Below are 27,483 nucleotides of genomic sequence, written 5' to 3'. Positions count from 1 at the left end.
CTTTGTAGATGCCATTGTCTCCATGATCTAAATCTCCGAAAAATAAACACTCTCCATTTCAAAAGTACTTACAGTAATTTTTTTATCCAAAAATCGTGAATCTCTGTTCTTTTGTCACATGCCCATGAAAAATGTCTCGAGAGGAGGCGCATGTTGTGGTTGTGACATCTTCCACGCCCCTTCCTGTCCTAGCCAACTGCGCGTTCTGACTTCTCTCGCGTTTAATTGCCAGTATTATAAAAACAGAAAGGCATTTCTTTTAATTGTCACACAAGAACAGATGCTTGTGTTTACAAAAGGCTTCCATGGACTCTGATCTCTAATCACGAGCTGTGTCACACCAAAGTGAGACGTGATATGGTGGGTTTCTGCCCTGTATACAACCCGAATGAGAGCGGAATCAGATCCCAAGGTTTCAAGACAATCTGTCTCGTCATAGCTATGTCCATGAAAGCTAGAGATAAATCTAGACAGCGAAGACAACAATGCAAACTCGCACAAAAAGAGTGTAAGGTAGGAGCAGTCTAAAAGTCGCAGCCGACGCTTTTTTTTGTTTTTGCATACCATGAAAAGTGAACAAACAAGGCTATCACTAAAAGAACAGGAAATATTTCAGGAGTATTTGATACGATTGTGTACAATAATTGTAATGTCGATTGATAGGTAAAGCCATTTGGTGACATGATGAAGTAATTAAGTCGGTGTGTAGGATTTATGCAGATATTTATGTAATTTAGCATCAGTATTCAGACGTTATTGTGTCCTCGGGGAGTCCGTTCAACAAACAGAATTCCTCAACCCTGAGAACGTTTTTGTAAGCTTTAGTCGCCTATTCGCCAGTAATGTCTAAAGCTGTTTCTGTTCGAAACTCAGCTGGAAGCAACGAAAAATTTTCGTCCAAAAAAAGAGAAGAAAACGGCTGCTCTTTAAAGGTAAGTGCCAAAAAAACTGCGTTGACACTCTGTACCGCTTTGCCGCCTAAACCTACCTTGATTTCACTATTATTTTACTACTTTCTCTGTCATACTCTTGGGAATGCGTTGTGGGAATACCCGCACTAGCTATTTTTGTTGAACTTAAAATCCGAGTGTGGAAATCTTGATGACCAAAAACAGTGAAAGCACAGACTTAAACACCATGTTTACATCGCGCTGTTCAAAATGCCCGGTGGCTGACTTGCTCTGCTTATGAACGAAGTCGATAATTAATCTGCTTCTTATCATGGCAAGCAGTTAGAATGGGAAAAACAATATTTAGTGGGCTGACAATGCATGTCGTCATCGAAATCGCTCTTACAATGTAATTTTTTGATTCAAGTCGGTAGAAATAAAAAACATTTTTCTACTAACTCGTTCGACGAACTAGAAATTATTTGTGCTAACTTTTTGATAATCCAAGGGCTTTTCACTTGTCAACTATAAGCCTAATTAACTACTGGTTTACTTCACTGAAGTATTGACAATCGTCAGACACTTGTCGTCGATTTCTTTGTGGCACAGATATTTTGCAGGTCTACACCGGACGGCAAAATTTTGTCTCTCCTCGCACTAACTTGCAATCAAATCGGTTTCAGCTATTTATTAATTCCTTGTAATTAATAAAACGAACTGAAAGGCTGTTTTCATGGATTTCTCTGTAGAGTTTTCTTTTAAAACCCTTGTGGAAAGGTTATTACTCAAAATATTTTTTTGCACCAAAAGTTGCAAGATCTCTTCAGAACCTTTTCGACCGAACGAACTCAGCGATAACGAGGTAAAATAGGGGAAATTTGCAGTAGTCATTTCTAAGCGTTATATAATTCTGTATGGTCGACAATTTACAAAGGTATCTTTCCTTCGCCGGCCCTTGTCAAGACACTATCATTGTTTGCCTTCAATAACTAAAATTTGACAAAAATTTGCGCTCTCTCGGAGAAAGATTTTGTATTTCATTTTGTTGACTAGCTTGGTATAGTCTATCACAACAATACCTACAAATAATTTCCTTCGAGTTGGTATCAGCTTTTCGACAAATAGACAGAACGCGCAATAGTTCATTAATTTAAGTCTTAAATTTCACAGGCGAAGCCGACATAGTTCCTGGGGCTAGTTTTAAGCAAAAAAAAAAAAAACAGAAAAATATTTGTGCCATCACTTCCTTAAGGAAAATAGTCTATCAGAGCAAAATTACTTTCAAGCTTGGGTGCGCAATTTTTTGAACTACGAAAAGAAAAATGCAGCGAAGACAATAAAACTTGATCAAGTTTTGATTCAGACGAGGTACAACTAGCAAAACTTTATTGTTGCGTTTAGAGGCGGAGCTGTGCATTAGTTTCAAAACGTCGACAAATTATTTTTGAGAGGCAAGCAGACAAGAGGGAACTTTCTTTTTTAAAAATGGGAAGCATGCTAAAAGCGCCTTGAACAAAGGCCGGCGCCATTAAATGAAACCTCCATTCAGACGTGTTACAATAAAAATACTTGTGGGTACGCTGTTTGACGTTTTGAATTTCTCTCGCCGTCGGTCGTTTTTCTGATATGAAAGAGTGGTTCATTTCTATGCAAGCATCGCATCTCCACATACCACCAACAACGGCAGTGCTGAAATGACAAGATTCAGTCAACAGACTGACACTCACTTGTTTGCACTAAAAATAAAATAATCTTAAGTTGGTTTGTCAAGGATCCAAAACTAATAATTCCTAACAGGTTGTACTCATTTCATAAAAATTACGTAACTGTACGACGGAAAGGCCGTGAACGTCGGTGAATTTCATTATGAGAGTCTAAAAGTAGGAGTGTATTTAAATGAAAAGTAATTTAAAAACCTTTGAATGACATTCTCTGTGGTTTGCGTGCTGTCCAGCCTCAGAGTTTAGTCCACGATAACTTACCTTTACCGCAGTAATTTATATAACAGTCACAAATTTAAAACTTTAATGTTATATATTAGAATCAACGCGTAATTTCCGATCTTAATAACCTTCTTGAGACAACTGTGAGAAGGTTTTTTTTTCTGTGATACTGATCAAAGAGCTATTCTCAATAAACATACGTCACATGAAAAATACAACAAGTTTTCTTTCAACTAACATAGTTTCTGCTAAGCGCGCTATTTGTAACTGTGCAATAGCTGAGTTATGACCAAGTTTACAGCAGCGTGTAATCTGTGTTGAGTGCAAAGTGAATAGCTTGTGGCTCCCACGCGAACATAATAGATATCACTGCTGATTTATGAGCAATGGAGTGAGGAAAGCAATCCCGTTGCAACTGTATTGGATTGCGTTCAGTGTCCTTGTACACAGCGGTGTCACTAGAAGTTCATTGCCAACTAAACTGTTTCACTTCCCGCCGACGCAGTCAAACTGGCTCTTTAGGAAATAATAAGATTTATGATAACTATATAGCATTGGGTTTACTTCACTGTGTCCTGTGACTGGCAAAAACGCATTTTATTTTCACGAATAACAAATCTCATACAAAACCATAAAGTATACCGGTGATTGCAAACAGAAGAGAAAGTGGACTGTTGAAACTTAGCCGCCGGCTGCGTCGATTACCTTTACTGCCGGTTGCAGATCGCAAATCACAAACAGACATTACGGAAGTTTAGGGCTCTTGGTCAAATGCAAACTCAATTTTTAAACCATTTCAGACTTGGTGACTCTTCAAGCAATTTGCGTGTTTTTTGTTTGAGTTCTCATTGTCTCCCCCAACAATTTCCTTTAATTCCTGGGAACCAGTTATCAGTTATATCCGAAAGGTGGGGGGGGGGGAGGTGCATAGAATTTAAGGGAGGGGGACTCCCATGCGATAAATTATGACGGGGCCCTTTTTGGTTATTGTTATTACTTTTGTTTTGTCTCGTGAAAATTGAATCTAAAAGTTCTTAAGTGTATTTTTTACGTTATCCATATCAGTATTTCTATTCCTTTATTTCAAAGGCTTCAGATGAACAGAAAGGAACACTTTCAATGACTCGACTACAGTTACACCCAGATCCCAACATGGACACGGACAACCGACTGGGAAAATTGGAACCGGAATCGCCCCAATCCCCAGGCGCGGAGTCGCAGATGTCATTTAATGTTTACGACGCTAAAATTTCCGGTAGAGACAGCTTCTTAGGTGCGCTGCCTAGTAGTGCAAGCACCAACGGCTTCTGGTCAGATCACCACAGCAAGGGCAAGATGGACAATTTTACCGTCCGAGCTTACTCGAAACGAATACGCCAGTTGACTCTATTTCTTGCGGTCTTCATCATCGTGTCAATGGTAATGACTGCCCTATTCGTTTGGAGAATGTCCTATTACAAATTTGAGGACAAAACCGATGAAAAGCGTCATCTCGAACAGGTACGATTCCAAACAATTGCGCTTCATCGATTCCAAAATTGAATTTTTATCCTAATTTCTCAATCTTAAATTCGTGCGTATGCCCGCCACCCCACACCAAATCAGCGAAATACCTACCACTGAATTGGATTTACTGTTGTTTTGACGGCATGTAATATTAGAATTTTGATGCAGACAAATGTGACAAGATATTATTTTTATTATCATCTTCTCTTACCCATAAATTTAAGTATCTAGCACCTTTTACGGCATGTAGTTTCAAGTGATATCCCACAAATGATATAATACGTGATTTCTCTGTTCGTCTATTTGCATAGAATTTTCTGCATGTTTTCTGTCAACCTCTCTTAGTCTTGTGGATTAGGATCTGAAAATGCGGTAATAACATTGATAATTTACCAAAACTGCAACAGGCTGTGTGGGTGGATTTTGATATAAATGAACGTTTTCGCTCCTTAATTGTAAAATGGCAAGTGAGAACCAAATATTCCGTGAATAAAAATGAACGCACAGCTCGCAAAGACAAGATTATATTACCATTAAGACACACCCAAAATAAAGACCTAACGCTCCTCTATTTGAAATTTTCCTAAACTGTATTGCTTCAGTATCTGGTTAAATAAAAGTACTATTCTAGTTTATTGCAAAAGCACATCTTAATCGTTTCATCACATTGTTGAAGACCAGAGCGATGCTATGGCGCTGCCAACCGATAAAACTGCCTTATCCTGTTTTGAAATAACACGTACACTTTCCGTTACAGTTGTCAAATGAAGATCAACCGGCTGCATTCGTAGGAAAACATTTCTTTCAAAACAATATGTTTACACTTGGGATGCAATATCAGCTTCAAAATCGGCTCAAAATCTAACGAATCTTTTCAGGAAAGTACACCTAACGTGCTCACATTGCGTTTAGTGTTTATAATATAATATTACTTAAATTGTGCATGAACCGTTTGTTTCATACGATTTGCAATTACTACATAATCGGCGTTAATTTTCAAAGAGTGTTGAATGTCAGAGCATTGAAATGACTCTCTCAGCGGATGTTGATTTTATTGCTAAATATTCTGTTGGGAAATCTTCACCACAGTTCAATCGAAGGTTTAAAATCTATGAAATGTGCTGTAGTATCACTCATGGCTGATTGACCGTTAGCAAGAACAGCATTTCGAAAGCAAACTGCTTCCTAAAATTTTGCCTATCAGAAACTTCAAAGGAAGCGACGATTGTAAACTTTACCTTCCGTAATGGACCCGATTTTTCGGCACAAACCATTATGCGAAAGGCAGGCTTAACAAATAATCGTTTTATTTTAGCATTTGATAACAAAAAAGTAATCTAAATCTAAAGATTTGATTTTCAGCCTTTATTCGTATTTTATTATTTTTTTTTTGTATTTGCTTCACAATCCACACCACGTAGAGTAATTGATACGGATAATTTCATTATTTTTCCAACTCGATTAGCCGTTAAATTGCTGTTTGATTATAAATAAATATCATTAAAAAGAATGTCTTCGGTTGAGATTAAATGCGTGTTCTGTACAAACAAGACTTGAGGACATATCGAACAATATTGGCCGGAAGTCATACCGGTATGCGACAAACGTCACCAAAATTAAAATCTAAAGTTTGTTTTGTGACAACCTACTAAGAAACCAATAAAGTTCAAGTGAAAAGCGATTGACACCTGTCGTGTAATGATGCCCTTTCAAAACTAGCGCGCAAGCAATTTTCTCCGGAACATTCTAAACTTTTGTAAACTTATTACTGACCAGCTTTGAATACAATCGGATTTCCCGATCTTTTGCTGGCAATAAGTAGGTTAAGCGCCGGAATCGGTTTGGTTCCATCAAGACTTAATCATTATCGTAATCGGTAGACGTGGAAATCTCCAATTATACAAGAGACATCATAAACACAGCGTTATGACTATGAAATATTTTAAAATACAATTTCTTGGCTTTTTTACGCAAGAGTTCATTCCCATGCTGTTCATCTCAGTGACGAAAGAGTTTTGCTCATCAAAATAGCATTTAGAAATATAAATTGACATGTAAGATCGAAAGTCGAAACGTGCTGACAACAAATAAATAAAATGTTTGATGACTTGGCAGGTCAATTCTGATTGCTCACGTACTACACCAAAGATTATTTGTCCCTACGATCGGTGGTCAAGGTCCAAAACCAAACAGAAACTATGATTGGAACAATTTGTCGGCTAACTAAAACAAAAATTATAATTGGTTGACCTCGCTTGGCTTTGACTGATCAGCTAAGTTTTTATTCGCAACTGCAAGCTCAGAATATAATTCCTCGTTACTGTTTGTTGTTTGATGCTTTCTAAATTGGTTAAGAGAGTAACTGTGTCATCATTAGTTTCTGTACCATATTCGTGGCTTTTCTTGTTACATTAATGCGGAAACAGAGAGTATGCAGATATCAAGGTCCGTTTTATTCTTTGCGAACGTATTACCTGAGTTCCCCTCCGCTAAAAGATGGAAATCGATTCCATAAAGGTAACTATGTGTTCCTACTTAGAAGCCAATTGTTGCGCCAAGAAGCGCCTGCCCCGTACGAGCAGAAGCAGTTCCACTGGAACCTTTGCCGATCAGTATTGAAGAAGCATTAATAGAAATTGAGCGTGCATTGAAGGAGGCCAACACTAAGGATGATACGGTAAGACATAACCTGGTAGTTCAGGGATTAAGTTGGAAGTAAAAAGGATCGAACAGCCCCGCACGGTAGGGTCGTATAAAGAGAAAGTGGTGTGATATAACCCATTTTCTCAAATTGAGTGACAATTGGTGATGCAACAATTCCGACTTTTGGAAAGAGGTTGGACATGTTGTCTCTAGAAGATTCGTTGACTGCTCTTCGCTTTAAGGGAAGGGACACTTCTTTCCAACTGAATTTTGACGTTCTGGCCTCATGGTGATTGTAGGAATTAGAAGTATGCCTGTGTTATTTACTGATCATCAACATCATCTTTCACTTAAATAATCAGATTAACATTCCTATTCTAGCAGTATGGAGAAGTTTGTCATTTTGGACCTAGTTAAACGGCCTAGCCTGCGACGAGTCTCCCATTGCTCAGTGTAGAGCATTCATAGTACTAATCAGAAGGTTGTAGATTGACTCCAATTAAAGCACTTGGAGTTCTTTTTTTCCGAGTATGTCTGTGTTATTGATTCACATCACCATCCACTCCAGTTTCATACAGGCTTAACAGTCAGTTACAGCTTTGTCCTACCATCTTACTTAATAATCCATCAAAACTTGGACATCAAAGTCCTGCTCGACACAATTTGATAATTGTCTTCATTTCTCCTTTAGATAGCCATCATGGCTAACGTTGTCTACATGGACAAGGTAATCTGGGAGCGCTCGTATGGCAAAATGAACAGATCAAATCCCTCAGCACCAAATCTGTCTAGTAAAACAGTGTTCCCCGTGGCAAGTGTCACTAAGGTCTTCACGGTAAGTGTCTCTGTTTTACCAGGTATTAGACTTGAAACACTGATGCATGAAATAAGGACCACCATTTCATAAATTTGCCGCAGCATTTTTTTTAAAATCCATCTACGTTCTTAAAACTAAATCCCTAATGATCGAGCCATGCCTGATCTCGTCGCTTCATGTGGAATTTTCTATTTGATTTTCGATTTCCCTACTCCGAAACAAACACTCCTTGATATATCGTTAATAACAGAGATTTATCATTTTGGTTATGGTTTTTCAGGCCTTGATGCTTTACAAGCTTTACTATGAGAAGAAGGTAAAGTCACTGGATGACCCTTTCAAGAAATATATGCCAAAGTTTTCAATCAAGGATCCATTTAACTCTCATGAAATCGTGCTCAGGTAATTATTGTAATGTTACTTGATGCGAGATCTGAATGCCATGGACTTACACAGGCAAACAGACAGAAAACCAGACTGACGGGCCATCACAGACACAGTTAGAAAGACAAATAAGATATAGAAAGTAAAACTATCGGCGTAGTAATGTTACAGTTGGTGCAGGCGAACCATTGACTGATTGGCTCATCGATGCACTGAGACTCAGTCAATAAATAATTTCGCCAATTAACTCATTTCAGAATAAAGAAGGTAAGTTTCTGAAGAAACTGTGCTGCTGCGTCGGTGGGGGAGTATTACAGTAACATTTGGTTTTATCAACGGGGGTAATAAAGTAAATTTGCCACCGTAAGAAGGGAGTACTTTAATGAGTAAAATTCTTCTTTTAAATGAAAATACTTTGGAATCATTTTTAATATTACTTCAACAAGTATTGGACTTGGAATCCCCTGTGGGGATTTCACCTAGTCCAGGTCTGATTTCTGCTGAAAACGAGGACAATTGTCAAATAGGCTGAACCACTTCGTTTCTTTCAGGGAAATGGTTTCGCACATGTCTGGTATTCCACGAGAAGCTCCATGTCTTAAAGAAATGAAAGAGAACCTTTGTCCAGACAATAATACTGTTATGTTAGATCGTATAAAGAACCTTACTCTCGTTGCTGAACCAGGCAATAAAGTCAGCTACAGGTCTGTTAGTCTATTTATTATTACTTTCCATTCCTTTCAGTTTTAAATATTGTTTACAAATAACTGGAAAGCTTATTAAGTGATAACACTGCTTTATATTCAAGTAATTTAGGGTTTGGGCTGCTTGGTCAAGGACTGGCCCTTTCGCAAAACGTCTCGTACGAGGAGTGGATGCAGAAAAGTGTTTTTGATCCGCTGGGCATGCATGACTCGGGATTCAAGTTAACTCCTAAGTGAGTGATAATATAGGCCTTAATTCACGCTTACAAAAAATTAGATAAATAAATGAATTGAATGTTGAAGAGTAGTCCAGGATTAAGTTTATTTGGTTTCATTTATTTATTCTCTTGATTTTCTCCGTCGACAGGTTGAGGCAAAGAATTCCCTTGGGTTTTCTTGGGAAGGATTCTCTGCAGCCATTTGAGTGGGGATGGGCCAATCCAGCTGGTGGAATGTTTACGTCACTGGAGGATCTCGCGAAGGTAGTGTCAGAAAGAAACTTTACTATCGCAAAAAATTGTTGTTGAACTGTTAAAAATTTCCTTTAAGGATAAAATTTTTGGGCACAGATGGCATATAGAGTGTTTAGAATGAGAAGAGATCGTTATCGGCTGTTGTGAACTGGAATTTCTCACCAATGGTCAGGTTGGAATGTGTGGGTTTCATTGTCGCCCCCTTTATTTGCGTGATTTTATAACTCCTACGAACCACTGAGCTTTTGTTTGATGATGATGGCGCACAACGAACATCATATTAAACGATCCAAATAAGGTGTCGAGTAGGGAATTTAAGTACTATGTTGCTGGTATTTGTTTCCAGTTTTTGCACAAGTTAATGCTTGATTTCCATTCATTTAAATAACTTCCTAAAAAAAAGAGATTTTCGTCCTTGAAATTTGGACCAAATCCGTACTACTATCACCTTTGCGTCTATATTTGTAGTTCCCAGTATTGCCCCCTCGGCCTCCTTTTCTGTCATCTTGCCCTTTCCCTTACACTCAATACCATCTCTCTCTTGCCAATCGCATGAAATTAACTGATCTAACAATAGCATTATTGTTGTTGTCTTGTCTTCAGTTGGAGATTACGCTTTTCAATTCCACGGAGGAGGACGACTTTCTATCCCCTGTCCTGACCGAAGAATTTTTCTCACCCGGTGAGGAGTTCTTTAACTTTCTTCTGTCGTTTTTTTTTCTAAGAGTTCACTACCAATTGAACTGGGAGTTTAGCGATAGATTACCAGTTTACCTGCAACGAAAAATATTGCGTCACTTTTGTCTCAATACGAGATGTGTTATTTTGAGGTATTTTCCTTGCAGCTTTTATCCTGGATGGCAAACAGTTCATTGGGTCTCCATGGGAGATGTTTCTCATGAACGGTTATATTGCAAGGATGAAAAATGGATTTGTGTATGGCTACTCATCAAAAATTTTCCTCTTTCCCGAGCTGAAACTTGGTAAGTTTGTCTACATCTGACATTTTTGGAATTAATGAATGAGATTCAAAGTTTAAAAGTAAAGTAAATTTCAGCACTGCCTTTCCACTTGTCCTCCATTTTCCAGTTCGAATAAAAATGTTGAATTTTTTGGGGGCAGGAAAACCTAGGCCGGGGGAAACGAAGAGCCTGGGCTGAAGGAGAACCCCCGCAGGAAGACTAAGAACCAATAACAAGTGATATAAGGTTAAGGAGTCCACCTCAGGCCACGATGGGCGTCATATTCCAAATTATTACTGATCCTTTTTTGTTGTTTTCCAGCGTTCAACATCTTTAATACGGGAAGCTGCAAAGGCTGCTGTTTTCCAAGCGTTAAGAGACTGTTGATAGCATTCCACGAAGAACTAACGGCCAGAGATGTGAAGGTAACCGTGGAATATTGAGCAGGCGCTAACTCGTTGTTATTACTTTTATAATCAGTGAGCTGAATGCTTAAACGGGAAGTATGCTCAGACACATAGTAATTTTTATCTCGACCAATTAAGATTGTGTTCAACAACTTGATACCTACTTGCTGTGTTCGACTCTAGAGAGAAACTGATGTGTTTGAAATTTGTCTTCTAATATGCTAAAATTCGAATTTGGACGCCGCCATTTTGAAAACAACTCAGTAACCTGGCCATACAAGAAAAAATCATAACACGTGGTTCATAAACAGGTGCGGCTCTGGTTATCGAAAAAAAAACAATATATTAGATCTCTAGAGCCAAGAACTTCCCTTTGTGTAGCCTCTAATTATTTATACGGGTCGCCAAGAGATCACGGAAAGAAGGTGGCTGAAGGCTATGGCAGCCTGCCTCTCTGGCATCAGTGGAGATACCCGCTGAGTCTTCTTGGTTCTGAATGATCTAATCATCAATTAATCTCTTTAATTTTTCAGCAACAGAAAACTATCCAACAACAAGAGGCGGCTCCTTATTTGGGAGAGTTTTTCACAGATGATGTACCCACCATTAGGAGAGTCATCATCAGGTACAACGAGGGAAAAATGACTTTTGCCGTGGACAACCATGTTTTTCGTCTGAATCACATCAAAGGAACGACCTTTGAACTCATTGACCGAAGAAAGGTAGATTGTCTTATGATTGCCTTAATGGGAATAAATCACGAGAGAGTGCACTTTGACCCTCCAGGAAGTTCGCCAGACGGGGTTTCAACTGGCTTTACGGTGTTTGGGTTCCATCTTCGAGGAAAGGCATATTTTCGCAGAAAACAGTTATGAATTGGTTGCACCCTCATCCTTGTGGACGCGGTGAGAAGCTGAACGAGTTCAAATACTTTCTTCTTTTATAATCCATGCTTCCAACTGTGATCTTGCCTATGGCAAGCTCATTTGTAAATACAAAGCTGTGTAACGCACTTGCAGATTTAGTATAAATCCTTTACGCCATGGAAAGCTAACAGTGTCTGGAACAGGTGCAAAATATCGAGGAGTGACGGAGCCGATATACTTAAGTAGTTTTCAAGCGTTCGAGAAGGATTGCACGTGACAGATGAACCGCAAAAAAAGTTTTAATGTACCAGGCGTGACTAAGGAGGTCCTTGGATGCACTAGACCACCCATTTCTTATTACAAAGGAATTTAACACTTATAATCTCAAAATACTTCCAGATCATAATGAGACGTTGGAAAATGACTGACTTCGTCGATGAAGAGGGTAGGACTTTGTAAATCGAGTCGTGCAATATAAAATTTTCAGATTTCCGCAGGAGAATTATATATCTGATAAGAGCTGAAAAGGGGACGAGCTATCCATGTAAGAGACCATAGTATGCGTGGTATAAGATATTAAAAGAGCGCTTTTCCCTGCAAATGAGGAATAGGTTTTAAAAAGCCTTGAGTACGAGGAGTATTCGGAGAAGAGAAAGTTTTTCCGAAGATGTATCTTAAGGAAAGTCCTAACATAATCTAATGAAGGATGGCTACGCTGCAGAAACCGCAAATTTTTTTAAACTCAGTTACAATAATAAGCTGATTATTGTATTGGCTGTGTTTTTTAAATTCCAATGAATAACCTAACCTTTCAAATATTATCTTTAGGTTTGCTAATAATTGACTGTGAACGCCATTTCGAAGTTTGCTTAACAGCCTCGCTCCAGTTGTTCGAAGAGTGGATAACGCTATCCACTGGATAAATCTTTATCGGCTGTGGATAACGCAATACATTTTGTTAGCTTTTATCAGCTGGATAGCGATTTATCCCGTGGATAGCGTTATCCGCCCTTTATACTACAGAGCCCAGCCCATTTCTCTGAGGTGACAAAGTTTCACTACTTTTCCCTCTTCTAGCGATTTTTTTAATCGATTAAGAGCATTACAAAAAAGACTTATTGACTCAAATAATAATTTTTTCCCCTGATTACTAGAGCAGAAACTGTCTGGGAGCTGCTTGCCGCGGTTTTGCGCGTGAGGCTTGGTTACTAAGACGTCAAAATGGCGGCGTTCATGTTCACAATTTTAACACAAAATGCGTCGGAAGTGAATAATTTTCAATAGAAGCTAATTCTGTATTATATTGTACCAGTACTAAAGAGAGAAGTTCAGCTCACTAAGAAAGAGTATACATAATCATCCCGCCAACGAAAGCATGTACATGCAGCTAAACTGAATATTCTAAGTTTAAAGAAACTTTCTCAAATTAAAGATCACTATAGTACTGTTAAGTCAAAGGTTTTATTTTCTTCTTCGAGGTCTGAAGCGAAGTTATTCACCATCTATATTTTTCATCATGAAGATAACGAGAAAAATTATTTGTTTTCGCGGTTGGCTTGAGAAACAGTTCCCTTTCATAAAATGAGTCCACGCTTCTTCTCTTCGGATGATCAAAGGCCTACCTTTGGAGAGAACAGCGACCTCGCACTGATTTTTAATTGTGTGGACTCGGGTTTTAGGAAGGTTGGGACAGGAGGAAGATTTTCAGCTATTTTTCCATCCAAAATGAAAGGTTTTTTTCCAAATAGGGAATATTCCAGGGTTTTCCCTTCCCTCCGCTATTTACCCAAAGCTTTTGTTTAATTGGGGCGGTTCGCTCTGAATTTGTAAATCCAGGTTGTATGGCAAGATGTGGATGGAAACTTACCCAACCATAACAACGGAGTAATATGTAATAACAGAGGGCGTCAATAATAGTCTGACTACATGGTTTTTTTAGTACGGTTTTTGATTTCTAATTTCTTTTTGTGCACTCGAACCAAGCTACTCGACTGGAAAGCATTTTTTTTTAACATTTTAATCTGCACTCGAGTTTGGACGAAAAATTTACGGCAAACATTTGTGATGAGAACTCCTCTTAAAATTTTGCATTGCATATGTAACCTTTTTACGTGTTGACTATGCCCAAAATACATCAAAAGACACTGATAGCACCGAAGTATTGTTTTGGGACGACGTAATCGAGAGCAGTAAGGGGAAATTTAGCATCATGATGAAGTAGGAGCCGACGTACGGCTGGTGATTACGCTGAGCGTCTTAAAACGGTTTATAGCCGGCAGTCATGGTTGTCGTAAAGTAATTAACGACCTTTTCCGACGTTTAATACTTGTTAATCAGGGTTACCGCAGTCCCGAAGTGGACTTTGTCAATGGCCTCGTCAACTCTCTCCTAAGTCTAGACAGAAGGAACCAGAACCTTCCCAGCAGTTGAAAAAAACTTAAGGACTTCGATTAAACACTGAGTTCTGGCCAAACCGTAAAGAAACAGCGGGCGCTGTTAATTTAAAGTTAGAAACATACTACGCATATGATTTCACGGTCCTTTCACAAAGGTTTGTTTTGTAATTAAGCAAGAATCTGATGAACTTAAAAACAAACCAATCTTTACCACGGTTAATGGTTTCGTTCTTTCTCCTAGGTAATTTGGCGCCGCAGTTTCCTGTCCGCTTCCTTGTTTATCTTAATTAAGGTAGGCAAATGTTGAAACATTTCAAACTATAAACGGTTTCGATCGAAGCTAGAGCTTTAAACTACAGCTATCTGTGCTATTCACGTTGTTTTTAAATCTGCATAGCTACTTTTCAGCTGTTCTATGCGCACCTTGTTTTATCAATTACAAACGCTTGTAATTGATGTCACCTTTCGGTTAATTATGTAACCATTTGCCTCGCTAACAGTCAAACTTCGTTCTGACAGCAGTTGTCGTCACGTTTAAAGGGTTGTCCTTTCATGCATGTGCTAAAGCTTAAATACAATTTTCGCAGATCTGCCAACGACCATATTAACCACCATTTCTATGCAAATACATGTACGCTGTATTATTTGTCCGCGAGAAAACTATCGAAAATAAGTTATTAAGCGGATCCCTGCCGTGAAATGAACATTGCCTCTCGACACGAAACTACACGAGTTTGAATAAGATACTCGAGGAATACTGTAAACATATTGCAATTGTTTTAATCACAATAAGTCAAACGATATGATAATCTCAAATCAGAAGATAAATTTCTCTGCGGAAACGAGGTCAAATATTGCTGTAATGGAGACCAAACTTGAGAAATGTTATGATAAAAAACCTTCTAAGGAAATCGCTTGTGCTTCCAACTAAAGCACAGGTTTGTCCGACCGTAGATCCAAAAAAATTACAAAAATATCTGCGGAAATTATAATGTAGCATTTGTGAGGGTCAAATTGTTAAAAATTTATAACTTACAGAGAGGAGTCATTCGCTGAAAATGAGTAATAACATTTGATTTAAAACTGACTGTGTTGTTCTTGATTTGGTTTCCTCTTTACAGTTTATCTATTCCTTTAGGAATCTTAGCGCGAAAAATTGATTGGAGAGGTTAAGTCTGAGATAATTTGCCAAAATTAGAGATTGAAATGGTTTTTGCTCTCCTCTGTTTGAACTATTGTAATTTCATCAAAGATACTCAAACTATTTCTTAGTTTCAAATATATTTTTGGTCCAATCTGAAACGTCGGGTTTCACTTCATTATTCAGATATTTATCAGTTCATAACGTACAAAAATGACTCATTTACTTGACAATTTGATAAGGTTTGAAAGAACATTACAAGTTTAACAATAGATTTTCATATTGCCGCGAGTCTGTTCGGTATCATACGGCAGATGACGTCAAAATTTGGCGCACGATGCGCATGCAGTGTCACTGGTGTTACCATACCTTTTGACATCTTCTGAGACATTAATTTTATATGACAGGAAAGGCAAAATGTTGTTAATGGTAACGTCATCTATGCAATTGTACTCCGATATAACCAACCAAAATGCGTGCGTGATTCAGCTTACGATAACGTTTTTGATTACGTTTTGAATCTGGTAGGAAATCCGGGTCACTTCTGATATCGTTTTGTTAAAAGCACCGCTTTTTAACCGGCATCAAAAGCGTTGTTTCATTACTGTGGGTTTAAGTAACCGAAAACATTTCAGCTGATTTGCCAATAATTCCAAAGGAAACGTTTTACGAAAGAAAAATATATTTTGAAAACGCTGAGCACCTTGTAGAGTTCCCTTTTGTCCAATTCTAAGTTCTCAGACTTCAATGGAAATCTTGTTTAACCAACTCGAGGCACTCTCATCATTGCAAGGCCGTTTGCCCTCAGTTGTTCGGTGTTACGAGATTAACCTGAAGGGCAGAGTAACAGTCCTTTTTGATGCACACAAAAAAAAAATTTAGAAGAATAGTCTTTCAAATGACGCACACGGAAAGACAGAAATTTTATGGTGTATTGCGCATGCCTTTCAGTAACTTTACATTAACCCCTTCATTATCATGCATCAAACGGAATGCAAAAATATTGCGTTTAGCGCTCCTTTGAAATAGTTGACTTTCTCTCGACTTCAATCACCAAAGAGCATCCAAAATGGCGCTGCAAGGGATTTATTTCAGTTCGCCCAAGGTACAAAAGCAGTACAACAAAGGTAATTATGTTCGTGTGATGCAAAGACCTCGCACTGCAGGAATTCGGATTCTGGTGTTTACAGTTCCCATAAGGAACACGGATTTCCTATCCTACGTTATTTGCGTTTACTAGTCTTTTAAGCCTCAGACAACGCGGACGCAGTATTCCAAATTTACCCTAGACATTGTCTTTGGCTGTCTCATCTACAGAAGCGTTCAGAATTACTCAGTGTGTATTAAGTACATATTCTCTGAAACTCGCGTGAACTGCTTTGAATATCAATCGTGTGTGGTCTTGATCTGACAATCCATTTGAATCTAATGATCGTTTGCTACAACAGAGCTGGCTATAAATTTAAACCCAGTTTTCTGGCTTTTTCATTAGACAGCAGTTTTATACTCGTTACAAAAATTGAGGGCAACATTTTATCTTCAAGAGCAGTATTCCAGATCAAAGCGAGATGATCAGTTGAAATCATAATGATTTCTCGTTTCGCTAGACACTTAATGCTGAGGGCTTCTGAGTTAATAATTTCTGAAGTGTTATTAGGTGTAAAGCCATTCACAGGTTTTATGAACGTTCAAATTGCTTTCGAGTCTCGGACCGATCAAATCCGTTTCTATTTACTAATGCCCGATCGTTGTTTCACGCCAACTATAAACAAAAGATAATGAACTGCTGTCACTGTTTCTACGACAAACTCACTCCTGCGTATTTCCGGTCTGTGTGCATAATTTAAACAATGGTTAGCACCTAAAAGATCATCTTAAAACTGCAGAAAAGCTATTAAACACGCGACAACTGTTAGGAGAAATTATATTTTCCAAAGCTATTCAGCTGGAAACTTTGACCTTTAAAGAACTGAAAATAAATTGGCTTAACGGTGCACGACGACAATTAAATCAGATATCATTGAAAGCATCACTAAGCAGTAAAAAACAAATGTAATATGCGTGTTTTTAGCCAATAATTGTCCATTAACCAATGACTAGGAAATTTGTCATCAAACAGGTATCAGTTCTTGTCCACACTTCGTAGGAGACCCAGGAATACATAAACTTTTAGATACAAGGGTAAATAATACAAGTTTTCTAGTAGTTGATCAAAGTTTCATCAGACCGTGATAAAAACAACCCGTAAGCGATATCAACTGACGTCATAAAATCCTTCAAAGCAACAAAGGAATTAGCACTGTGAATAACTTAACTGATTATGAGTGTATGGGGTTTACCACAAAACTAAAAGATCACAGAAAATATATAACTGTGAACGAATTGATCACGCGAAAATCTATAGTTTAAGAGGTTTTTTTTTTCCTTCACTTGTATTACAAATGCGGGGAAATTATTCTCGCGCGCTCTGCCATGATAGCTTACAATAGTTTCGACACTAGCCTAGAATAAAAGTAACAAATAGATTTCACGTTGGCGTACGTCTGTTAAACTGAACAAGACGTCATAGTGTTGCAAGAACAAAAAGTGATACGCTATGCACAGCCCATTGTTTCACTGAAATTCTAACCATATTTTGACGCTTTGTGATCAAAAGAAAAGCAAAATGTTGGTAGTAGTGACGCCATCCGTGTCTGTATCCACTTGATCACAGGCAAGAATCAACCAAAATGCGTATATACTTTAGCTTATCATATAAATAGCAAATAGATCCCACTTTGTCGTGGGTCTGTTTAATAGAAGATCACAGTTGACGTCAAAACTAAAAGTGGTAAAAACGAAAAGGTGGCTCACGAGGTGCAGCTGAGTATATCACTAAAGTTCCTAACAAATTCTGAAGTCTTATTTGATTCATAACTGTGCAGATCAACGGCAAAATTGAATCTAATTGGATTTTTACGATTAAAAAAAGCCGAATGTTGTTAACGGCAGTCATCTAAACGTCTGTCCTTCAATAGATCATGAGCAAGAACCGCGGAAAATGCGTGAATGTTACACCTCAAGAGATTATAAATTGAGCTCAGTTTGTATTCTCGTGTACACCTTGATATAGATTGTGTCATAGACCAACTTTAAGCTAATCAAATGGGGAACACTTGTCAATAAGGGCGGCCTGATGTTTGAGCAGCTGCCGCGCGGGTATGATTTTATATCAAGGAGTAACTAAGTTTTCCTTTCCAACTGATATCCGTCAGATTTTTTCATTAGTATAAATGACAAAGAGCGGTTAAAAGTCGAATGTTTTATATTGCAGGTCGGCGCAAGTCAAAAATCACTCCAAATCTTTATGTAATAGTTGTTTAACTGAATTCCCATGCAAAACGTGGGCTCATTCTAAAGATGCTTCTAAATCGATACTCAAATTCTTTCCCAAATATGTTCTAAAACTTCCTACAACTCGAATTGCACTTCTATGCTGCGTTCCCAATTCTCCTGCAAACTGTTTGACAAAAATTCACGAAATTTAAGTCACAGCCGAAAGCCTTTCTTTTAAAAGAGTGCGCTCAGCGAGCACTCTTGCTGATAAAAGTTCGCCGCCATCTTGGATTTCTAATTCAGCTCCTCTCCACCAAGTGAACGATGGATATGCGGAAAGTACGTGCTGGGGTTATGATGATCGGCTTGCTAATAATTTCTTTATTCTCCTTCAGCCACTAAAAATCCTACGGGAATTATGAATGATGCTTACGACCAGCCAGGAAGACCACAAACCCATTCGTTCGAAGAGAGTTACTCTTCCGTTCACGATCACAGACCTTCGGCCGCGTACGTATATCAAGAGAATGGGCCGAGTAAGCCCCATCTGCCTTCAAGTTCAAGCACACTCGGGTTTCTTCCTCCCAAGAAGCGGAAGCGCGAGAATCCGTGCGGTATAAAGTGTATTCTGATCACACTGTTGGTGCTTTTTATCATTCTGTTCTTGGTGATGATAGTTTTATATTTTACGAGGGATTCCTCGAGTGGAAAGGGAAAAGTTGACGGAAAGAACGCAACAGAGTCTGAAGTGGTAAATATGTTAACGATAAATGGTAAAATGGTAAATTATGAAACTAGTACGTAAGATTGTGCCATCCTAAAGTGCAAACGTAACAAGGATATTCGTCCAATAATAATTAGCCGGCCGGTTAAAGTGAAGGCAAACCCAGTTTGCAGGTCTGGCCATCCTGTCGAAACTTATCCCAATTTCAATTTTGTTAGAGTGAATAAGATAACCATTATTTCCCCCAAGACGGATGACAAGGAAATTGTAAAGTTAACACACCCTTAGCTGCTAGCATTTCATTTGATCTAGGAGTTTACCATGACCTATGCGTACCCCTGGGTGAGGAGAACCGAGAGAGTACAGAGTCTTCGAGCACTTTTCACTGGAGTCTAATTAAACCAAAACGAAAGTAATCACGGCGGCCAAACTGCCAGAAGCGCGGGAAAATGCGAGTGGATCAAGGCGCGATTGGTTTTAGAATTTGGTTGGTTGTATGAATGGCGCGATTTTTTCTGGACCAATCACAGATAAGACTAAGGCAAAACCAATGTAATCGTGGGTTATTTTTGACACTCAAATGAAACTTTTAGAAGTAACGTAGAGCCCTAGGCTAGTCCTTCGATCAGGAGTCCAGCGCTTTTACTTCAAGCTACCCCCCCTCAAGATAAACCCCCCTATAGTCCTTTATAAGAATTAATCTCCTCCTCCTCCTCCTCCTCCTCCTCCTCCTCCTCCTCCTCCTCCCCCCCCCCCCCCCAGCCATCGCCAGGTTGTTCTCCCTTTCAAATTTGATGGACCGTTTCAGTCTTGTTTTGTAAGGAGTTATTGTCTTATTTCAGAAACAAACTCCATCTCCCCCATGCTTCTCAATCCCAAAACCTGTGCCATTTACAGCGCTACCTGAACTTCTTAAAACCAAACTAAAAGAGCTGGAAGCTTTGATCAATAAGCACGTTGAAGAAAGAGGACCGGTAAGTATCTCATGTTTTGTTTACTTTCTTGATGAATTGATTTTTTCACTGACATTTGCCAAATGCAGCACATGCATTGAATGGTGAGATCATTGAGATACAGTGCAATTTACTGCTATGAAATAATCGCTGTTGCCCTTTTCCACCGTTTCAGATGGCTGTAACAGGCAATATCGTTTACATGAACAAAGTGATCTGGAAAGGAGAAAATGGTGTAATGAATAATTCTGAGACACCTAAAAGAAAACCTTCAGCCACTACTGTATTCCCCTTGGCGAGTGTTTCAAAGGTGTTGACGGTAAGAAAATCCAAGTTTCTGGTAAATTTATTATCCTCATAATCGAACCCCACATTTGTAATTAAAGCACAAGTCTGCTCTGGCGTTCTCGCGTGGTGTAGGAGATAAAGTTGTCACAAGAAGCTTGAGGAAGCTTTAATTATTGGCTTATTTTTGAAAGTAGGTTTACTGCCTTCACGATGAAGAGAATCTTCCTGTCTCAAAGTGAGAATTTTTGTACATTGCCACTGACTTAGCTTGGTCGTAATTCGAGATATACCGAGAAAAAGAAAAAGGCAATTTCCTACGTTTCATGCACTTGTTACTAGAACTTCGGAGAAATGAACAGTTCTTATCCTTTCCGTTTGCGATCTGAAAATTGTTGATGATCCAAAAAACTTGAGATCTTTGCTACCCGCCTTCAGGAGGATTAGGAAGGAGACCGCTAATACCTCAGAAAATTCAAGCTTTTACGTCTAAAAAAAAAATTCCTTCCAAGCGTAGAGTTTTATACCAAAGGCCACGAACAAACGAGCAGGGTTATTGAAAAATTTGCCGCTTTTCGACACTGCAGGTATTGATGCTGTTTAAGCTACACAATGACGGCTTTGTCAAATCATTGGACGACCCTGTCACCAGTTATCAAAGTGATTTTTCTGTAAAAAATCCTTTTGGGAACGACCCAATTACGTTAAGGTAAGACTTACTTTTAATCTCTTTCGAATCAAAGAAAATATTCCTCTTCATTTCATTCTTTTCTAGAATCATGCCAAGAGATCTATCTTCACTGTAAATAGTGCGCACGCATTCACACAAAATGTATACGATAGATTAATGTAGCACCTCCCCCACTCCGAAACCACGCCTTCCCCACCCTTACACCATCACAAAGTAATTTCACACGTTCCTTCTTGGTTTTGTCTCATTTGTTAGACAGCTGGCGTCTCATCGTTCCGGTCTTCCTAGGGAGGCACCCTGTTACCCGGAGACAAGATCAAACCTCTGTCCTTATCGTCACGATCAGATGATACAGCGGCTTAGAAATGTGACCCTTTTACGGGCGCCTGGTACAGAGCCGCATTACAGGTTTTTTTTCATTTTATTTTAAACTCATCATCAATGAACTGTTATGACAGTGTCCCAAGAATCGTATTCCAAAATTGCGATTTTCTCATCGTTAATTAATGTTAGTAGACCCTTATTTCCTCGACTGATTCTTCATAGTTGAAAATCTGTTAGCTTGAAACGGGGCAACGGAATAGATTAACATTAAAGAGTGTGAAATTCAGAGTTCGCTCTTCCGAAGTCACCAATTCTGTCAAGCTCTAAAGTATTTAAGCGTTTCCGAGTTGTCCGCATGTAGGCTTTAAGATCATAGGCAAAGCAAGTAAATATTGTTTGGAAGGCATATCATTTTTCACACGCTTTTCAAAAGCTTTTCATAGCTTTACAAATGCTAGCTCATGTTATGCTTTTAATTGCAAATTTCAAAAGCATATGAATGTTCATGAGAAATAAGATCGAAATCGTATGAAGACCTTGTATCTGTGATCTGTCCTCTTGTTTAGTAACCTCGGCATTGCGCTGCTCGGTCAGGTCCTGGGCAAGAGATTTGGAAATGGGGCTGATTATGAAGGATGGATGAAGAGCAATTTATTTGACACCTTTGAAATGACTGACACATCTTTCGTCTTGGACGACAGGTAAATACTGGGCACGTTTTTATTACTTTAGCTTATGGTTTTAATTTGAGAGAGGAATAACGCAATCAAGCAAGTTCTGGAACCCACAAAGCGATAGGAGTCAAGGACTCAAGGTCGCCACAGGAACTTGAGCTGCAGGGAGCATCTTCCTTTCTATAAAACGCACGTAAATTCCTTTTTTAAATTTATTTCTTTAACTTTCAGTATAAAGAAACGTATACCAGTTGGTTATTTCAGCCAAACAGAATTCTCTAATGTCAAAGAATGGGGATGGCTAAATCCAAGCGGAGGAGTCTATTCAACTGTAACTGACTTTGCAAAGGTAAAACGTTGCTTCAAGATGCGTTAATCGTTGTCTTTACGCGAGCCGGTTTCTTTTCAGCGCGACTGCCTTTCTCCCATGAAGTGTCTATTATTTCTTATCTTATCTCCAGGCGCTAGGGTAAAAATTAAAACCAGATTTAGCCAAAGCTAAAAGCGAAGAAGGTTAATTTTTCTTCACACTCATTTCGTGCACATCTGATCGTCCACGTGCACCTTCCCATCTTGCACCTCGGTGTTGCGCATGCGAAATACAGTTTTAATTACGAACATCGGGACATAAATATTTAGGGAAGTAAATCTGCTAAATTTTCCATGCCTGATAGGTTACTGTATTTTCTTAAGTATGGAGTTTCTCTACCTAATTAGCTAATTAGCTGCGCCAATTATTCAAGTCATCATGCTGCATAAAATAGCTTAATTGTGTGGTTATTGTCGTCGGTTTTTAACTTCCAGTTAGAGGCGGCTCTATTTGACCTCGACTCCAACAACTACATCTCTAACGCTCTTGCGGACGACTTTTTTAGGCCAGGTGAGTTTATTTTCCCTTCGTTATCGAGAGCAGACTATAATGGTTAGTCCACCACTTCTCCTACTAATTCAGTTGCAATATCTTATCTCCTCCCCATTTCACTGAAGAATACATTCTTGGTGACGGAAAGAATGTCGTTGGGACACCTTGGGAGATTACAATCTTTGATGATTTACTCGTCAGAAGGAAAGTCGGTGACGTGTTCGGATACCACGCGGTAATCCAACTTCTGCCAGAGTTAAAACTGGGTGAGAACAATTATAATTCGGCTTGCAGCAGCCTATGAGAATGCCCTCATCATTGCATTTTTGAAAGGGCCTTGTCAATGATAATGAATAACTCGTGCCAGACCCCTTAGCAGACTACTTCCTGGCTCTCCTCAACTTTCTCGCGGGTGAGGAGAAGCTCGTCCCGCAGCGCTAGTAGGGACCTTTAGCAAAGCACGACGACGACAGCAACGAAGACGTGGCAAAATAAAAGATTTACTGTGCAAAACAATATAGCTCAGTGCGTTTTAAAACTGTGTACATTTCTTAGTCGTCCTCTGCAAATTAACAACTTGAAATCATCAAACTTTGCGTGGTCCGAGAAAAGAAACCCCGACGGCAAATTATTCAAGTTTCCATTTAGAACTCAACGCCGCTCTCATACGTTATGCTGATGTTAACTTGCGGCGCCGTAAGAGATAGTAAACACATCCAGTAATTCGCGAGATTCCAACTAAAAATATATATTAATTTTTTAATCGACGTCTTTCTTGGCGTTGCCGTCCTAAATGATAAAGGTCCCTAATAATAAGACAGTGCTCATAAGCGACGCGGTCTGGGACCAGAGTTCTCTTCGCACTCAATGTTAAAATCTCTTGGTTTGAATTTTTCAAATCTCAGCTTTTTCTACACCTCTGCTCAGTTTAGACGAACCCCATCGAAGTTTAGTTACGTTTAAGGTAAAAAAAAAAAAAATTGACCATCATTTTCTTTATTTTCAGCTTTCAACTTATTTTGCACTCATTGTGGACTACTGCGGGATCAATTTACCGAACAATTTAACACGAATTTCATCCCTGCTCTTAAAAAAGTCCTCATAAATGAAACGGAAAAGGTAATTGTTTCCAATTTAAGTTACTGACTACGCCAAGTTTTCTTTTTTAGAGCAATTTTTAATTGAGTGGTGGAAATAGTCCATGATTGCTATGGATTTGCTGTACTTAGTTTTCTGATTGGTCGAGAAAACTCGTGCCAATCTCTTAACCGATCAAACCTCGGTCACTCGCATTTTCCCGCGGTTGAGGTGGTTTCCTCGTTTTAACTTTTAATTCTGATTGGTTCATTATGATATTTTCCTTTGATGTTATTATCTTAGTGAGCGACCATTTTAGAAGCGCGCGTGGAAGCAGGAGAGCATGATTTTCCTCGCGCGACCCTATTTACGCATAATCGCTCATGTGTCCTCTCACTCTCACAATCTGTCAAGCTTCTGAATGAGGGCTGATGCTAGGGCTATACTAAGAAAGAGCGATGTAAGTAACCAATGTCAAGCAGTCTGTCGCTTAGTAGTGAACTTCACTTTCTTTTATTCAATTCAGAAAATAGTGCTTCCTCCAGATACCAAACCATTCATTGGAGTGTACACAGTCGATGGGCTCGCTTACTTGCGATTTCTTGAGGTCAAATTGGTAAAGGGGCAGCTACTTATATCTCTTAATGGCCAATTGGATGTATTTGTCTTGAACTACACAAAGCCGTTAACATTCACAATAACTTTCCCGCCATCTCTTACCTGCGCCAACAAATTTATCTTTGGAGTTGAAAACGACCTCGTTGTCTTCGACAGCCCGTCAAATGTGGATGGTCTTTGCGATAAGTTTACCATGTACAGTGCATCTCCCAGCGGTAAAACGTTCTTCTACAGAGCGAGAGACTAGACCAGGAGTAGAACATCTTAAGATGCCTTGGCCGCGCCATTGTTGCTCCGACATGGAAGAGCATTGCATAAATACTTTCTTGAGACAATTCCTTCCAGGCTTCTGCATAGCCCTTTTTTTTACAGCTATAGTTATGCTGCGTTAGGACCTAGGGAGAGAAAAGTGCTCAAAGCTCTTCTCAATATACATTATTATACAAATTTGAAGCGCTTTCTCTTTTAATTTACCCGCAAAAGTTATATTGGAAACGTTACCCGCCTTCTAAAGTAAACTGTAATCTGTGAGCTGAGATTCAAAGGATTTAAATGACCTGCAGTGTAAAAGACCACTCCTATCAGTAGACATTTGGTTGTAGGAAGTTACAATGTCTAACCACAAACGGCATTTACCAGCCCGAGTTACAAAAGCAAAAGGAAAGAACAACAGCACCAAGATCGAAAAATTTAGAGGGTGCAATAGAGACGCATTGCACAATAAGGAACTGATTGCGCATCTAATGGCGATAAATGAAACCAGTGTTTGAAAATAATATTTTTTGTTAGGCTTGCCTCATCCTAGTTTAACAGTAAGAATTGCTTTTGGAACATTAGTATATAAATATTGTAGAAATATCAGATTCTATCCTGTTTTGAAATATGATACCTTCTCAGTATATACTTACATAATTGTAACTTTGGCTTCCTGGTAAGCAAGTTTATCAATCAAAACGGCTTTACTTTTCACGAAGGGTATTTTTTTGGAGTAATTTTCAATTTTGACTCGAAAGTAATCCGCAAAAGCTTTGGTTTTACTTTATTTCGGTCTTGAATGGGTCTAGGAGACTCGTGTCATGCTCTAAACCAATCAACCGCTAAACGAAATCCAGTCATCAATTGGTCGCCCGCGTTTTCCCGCGCTTTTGGCGTTTGTTTAATTTTCACTTTGAGCCTTTATTGGCTAATGATGACGCAAACCTTCCCTATGATTGGCTGATGTGATTACTCCGGTTTTGGTTTTACGACAGTCGATCCAAGCTGCCCTAATTTGCGAATTTACATCAAAACTGAATTCAACGTTTTTTTCGAGTGGAAAACCATTTTTGTTTTGTTTTTTCTATTTTTCATATCCTAAGCTAAAGTAACTTTTCTTTATCTGTAATCTGTAATTAGCATCACTGCAATAAACAAACCCGTACAAGTCCGTCTGTAGCCTACGAGCAGATTCTCTTAATTAGCTTCGAGGACTCAAGCAACGCAAGCTGGTGAGAGGTCTGGAGGGGGTTTAGCGCTGATTATCAGTGCTAGACTCCCAGTAAACATTTCTCCGACTTGGCAGTCTCAAATCTTTACGCGGGCGAAGAAAAGCGCGTCCTTTAACGTTAGTGATAAGGGCCTGCTCGCAAGCTGGTCCGCTTATGGATACGAATTTTATCTTCTCGTGTAAATAGTATCTCTCGGAGTGAGCGAATGGAAAGCATGGGAGATGTTACCAACACGAGAGGCTAAAAAACCATACCCATGATAATTGAATAAGCTATGACGCGCTCCACCAAATAAACTGTCTATGTGGAATCATACAAAGGTTTTCTGCTCCGTTGGCTAATTCTTCATTACAAACAGACCGGTTTGCGAAGACTCAGTAGACATATCTCGATCGAAACCGTTACAAGAATCCCTTTTTTAATTACAGACTAAGGACAATAAAAAATGAAATCAATGTGCTCTTACCCATCATTCCGTAGTAAAGGACGATTAGCAACTGGAGGCGAATGGGTCCCAGGGTAACGTAGACAGCTCCAAAGCGAGCCTCGACGGAATGAAAATGCACTTATATGACTTATATCATCATAGCAGTCTGTCGCATGTCGGGGGCGGCAATGATTGTTTCATTTAGGTCTGGTCAGATTCCTCCGCGCAGCTCTGTCCAGTGCGACGTCCGAGCCGATATGAGTTGTTTTCTCACAGACCATTTCATGAAACTGCTTGCAAAGTATTTAAGCTATCTTTTGCTGGACTAGCAGCACATTCTTGGCAGATAGAGGCGTTATCAGTGGCAACGACAGGTCAAGACAAACTTCCGCCCCAGTATTTGTTGAAGTGACTGACCAGATGATAGGTTTTTTTATCTCTGCTCTTTGTGTAGTGCATGTCACAAAGCAAAAATCCAGTCAGGAAGCCCGGTTTCACCCTCCACGCTCTCTGAGGGGCGGGGTTGCCGATTTACTGGCCGACTTCCCGACCGGTTTTCATGGTTATTCAGTAGCAAGAAAACCAATGCCTCACCTTACTTATATTAGCCACAATAAAGGTAATCGCTTTTAAAAACATAATTACAGCCATTACAACGCCGCTGGTTACTAATATTAACACTTGGAATAGGGTAACACAAATATGATTGCTTCAAAAATCATATAAGGTTGCATAAACAATTACCGCCGAGACGCGCACCGGCAGAGCCTTATAATTTGTCTTTACCGACAAGCGGGATTTGGAAGCGGCTTTTCAGTTCATTACTGACACTAAGAATGAAAAAGAAAAAACAAACAAACAAACAAACAAAAAGCAAAACAAAAAAAGTCAGAGGGAGGAACGTCGTTGAGGGA

General features: G+C 39.1%; 2 protein-coding genes across 4 annotated transcripts; both read left to right on the top strand.

Moving 5' to 3' along the window:
• Positions 1-223: 223 nt before the first annotated feature.
• Positions 224-13,046, top strand: LOC113687053 (beta-lactamase-like protein 1). 3 transcript variants are annotated; one of them, XM_089181965.1, is made up of 13 exons: positions 224-513; positions 874-932; positions 3,923-4,333; positions 6,879-7,016; positions 7,674-7,817; positions 8,080-8,201; positions 8,735-8,887; positions 8,992-9,120; positions 9,255-9,369; positions 9,964-10,042; positions 10,206-10,343; positions 10,644-10,747; positions 11,263-13,046. In XM_089181965.1, the coding sequence occupies exons 3-13, from the start codon at positions 3,953-3,955 to the stop codon at positions 11,602-11,604; spliced, it is 1,845 nt and encodes a 614-aa protein (XP_089038091.1). In that variant the 5' UTR covers positions 224-513; positions 874-932; positions 3,923-3,952; the 3' UTR covers positions 11,605-13,046. The 3 variants fall into 3 exon arrangements, with proteins under 3 accessions (XP_089038091.1, XP_027060558.2, XP_089038090.1); XM_027204757.2 differs by lacking the exon at positions 224-513 and having other exon boundaries at positions 747-932; XM_089181964.1 differs by lacking the exon at positions 224-513 and having other exon boundaries at positions 751-932; positions 6,882-7,016.
• Positions 13,047-16,041: 2,995 nt separating this feature from the next.
• Positions 16,042-26,082, top strand: LOC113687049 (beta-lactamase-like protein 1). The gene is made up of 12 exons (XM_027204749.2): positions 16,042-16,259; positions 18,843-19,198; positions 20,014-20,145; positions 20,300-20,443; positions 20,997-21,118; positions 21,356-21,508; positions 21,991-22,125; positions 22,330-22,447; positions 22,903-22,978; positions 23,086-23,226; positions 23,967-24,079; positions 24,564-26,082. Exons 1-12 carry the CDS (start codon positions 16,202-16,204, stop codon positions 24,900-24,902), a joined length of 1,887 nt encoding a protein of 628 aa, XP_027060550.2. The 5' UTR covers positions 16,042-16,201; the 3' UTR covers positions 24,903-26,082.
• Positions 26,083-27,483: the final 1,401 nt, after the last annotated feature.

Source organism: Pocillopora damicornis, chromosome 9 (genome assembly GCF_964200805.1).
Source record: "Pocillopora damicornis chromosome 9, jaPocDami1.2, whole genome shotgun sequence".
Classification (NCBI taxonomy): Eukaryota; Metazoa; Cnidaria; class Anthozoa; order Scleractinia; family Pocilloporidae; genus Pocillopora; species Pocillopora damicornis.
This window is presented reverse-complemented; position numbering and strand designations above follow the sequence as displayed.

Excerpts from the sequence above, each read along its gene's own strand:
- LOC113687053 (XM_027204757.2), top strand. The coding sequence starts at position 843 with ATGTCTAAAGCTGTTTCTGTTCGAAACTCAGCTGGAAGCAACGAAAAA. Across the intron at positions 8,202-8,734 it reads TCTCATGAAATCGTGCTCAG|GGAAATGGTTTCGCACATGT; the intron begins GTAATTATTGTA and ends CGTTTCTTTCAG. Across the intron at positions 10,344-10,643 it reads CTTTCCCGAGCTGAAACTTG|CGTTCAACATCTTTAATACG; the intron begins GTAAGTTTGTCT and ends GTTGTTTTCCAG.
- LOC113687049 (XM_027204749.2), top strand. The coding sequence starts at position 16,202 with ATGGCGCTGCAAGGGATTTATTTCAGTTCGCCCAAGGTACAAAAGCAG. Across the intron at positions 20,146-20,299 it reads ACGTTGAAGAAAGAGGACCG|ATGGCTGTAACAGGCAATAT; the intron begins GTAAGTATCTCA and ends CCACCGTTTCAG. Across the intron at positions 22,126-22,329 it reads TCTTTCGTCTTGGACGACAG|TATAAAGAAACGTATACCAG; the intron begins GTAAATACTGGG and ends TTTAACTTTCAG.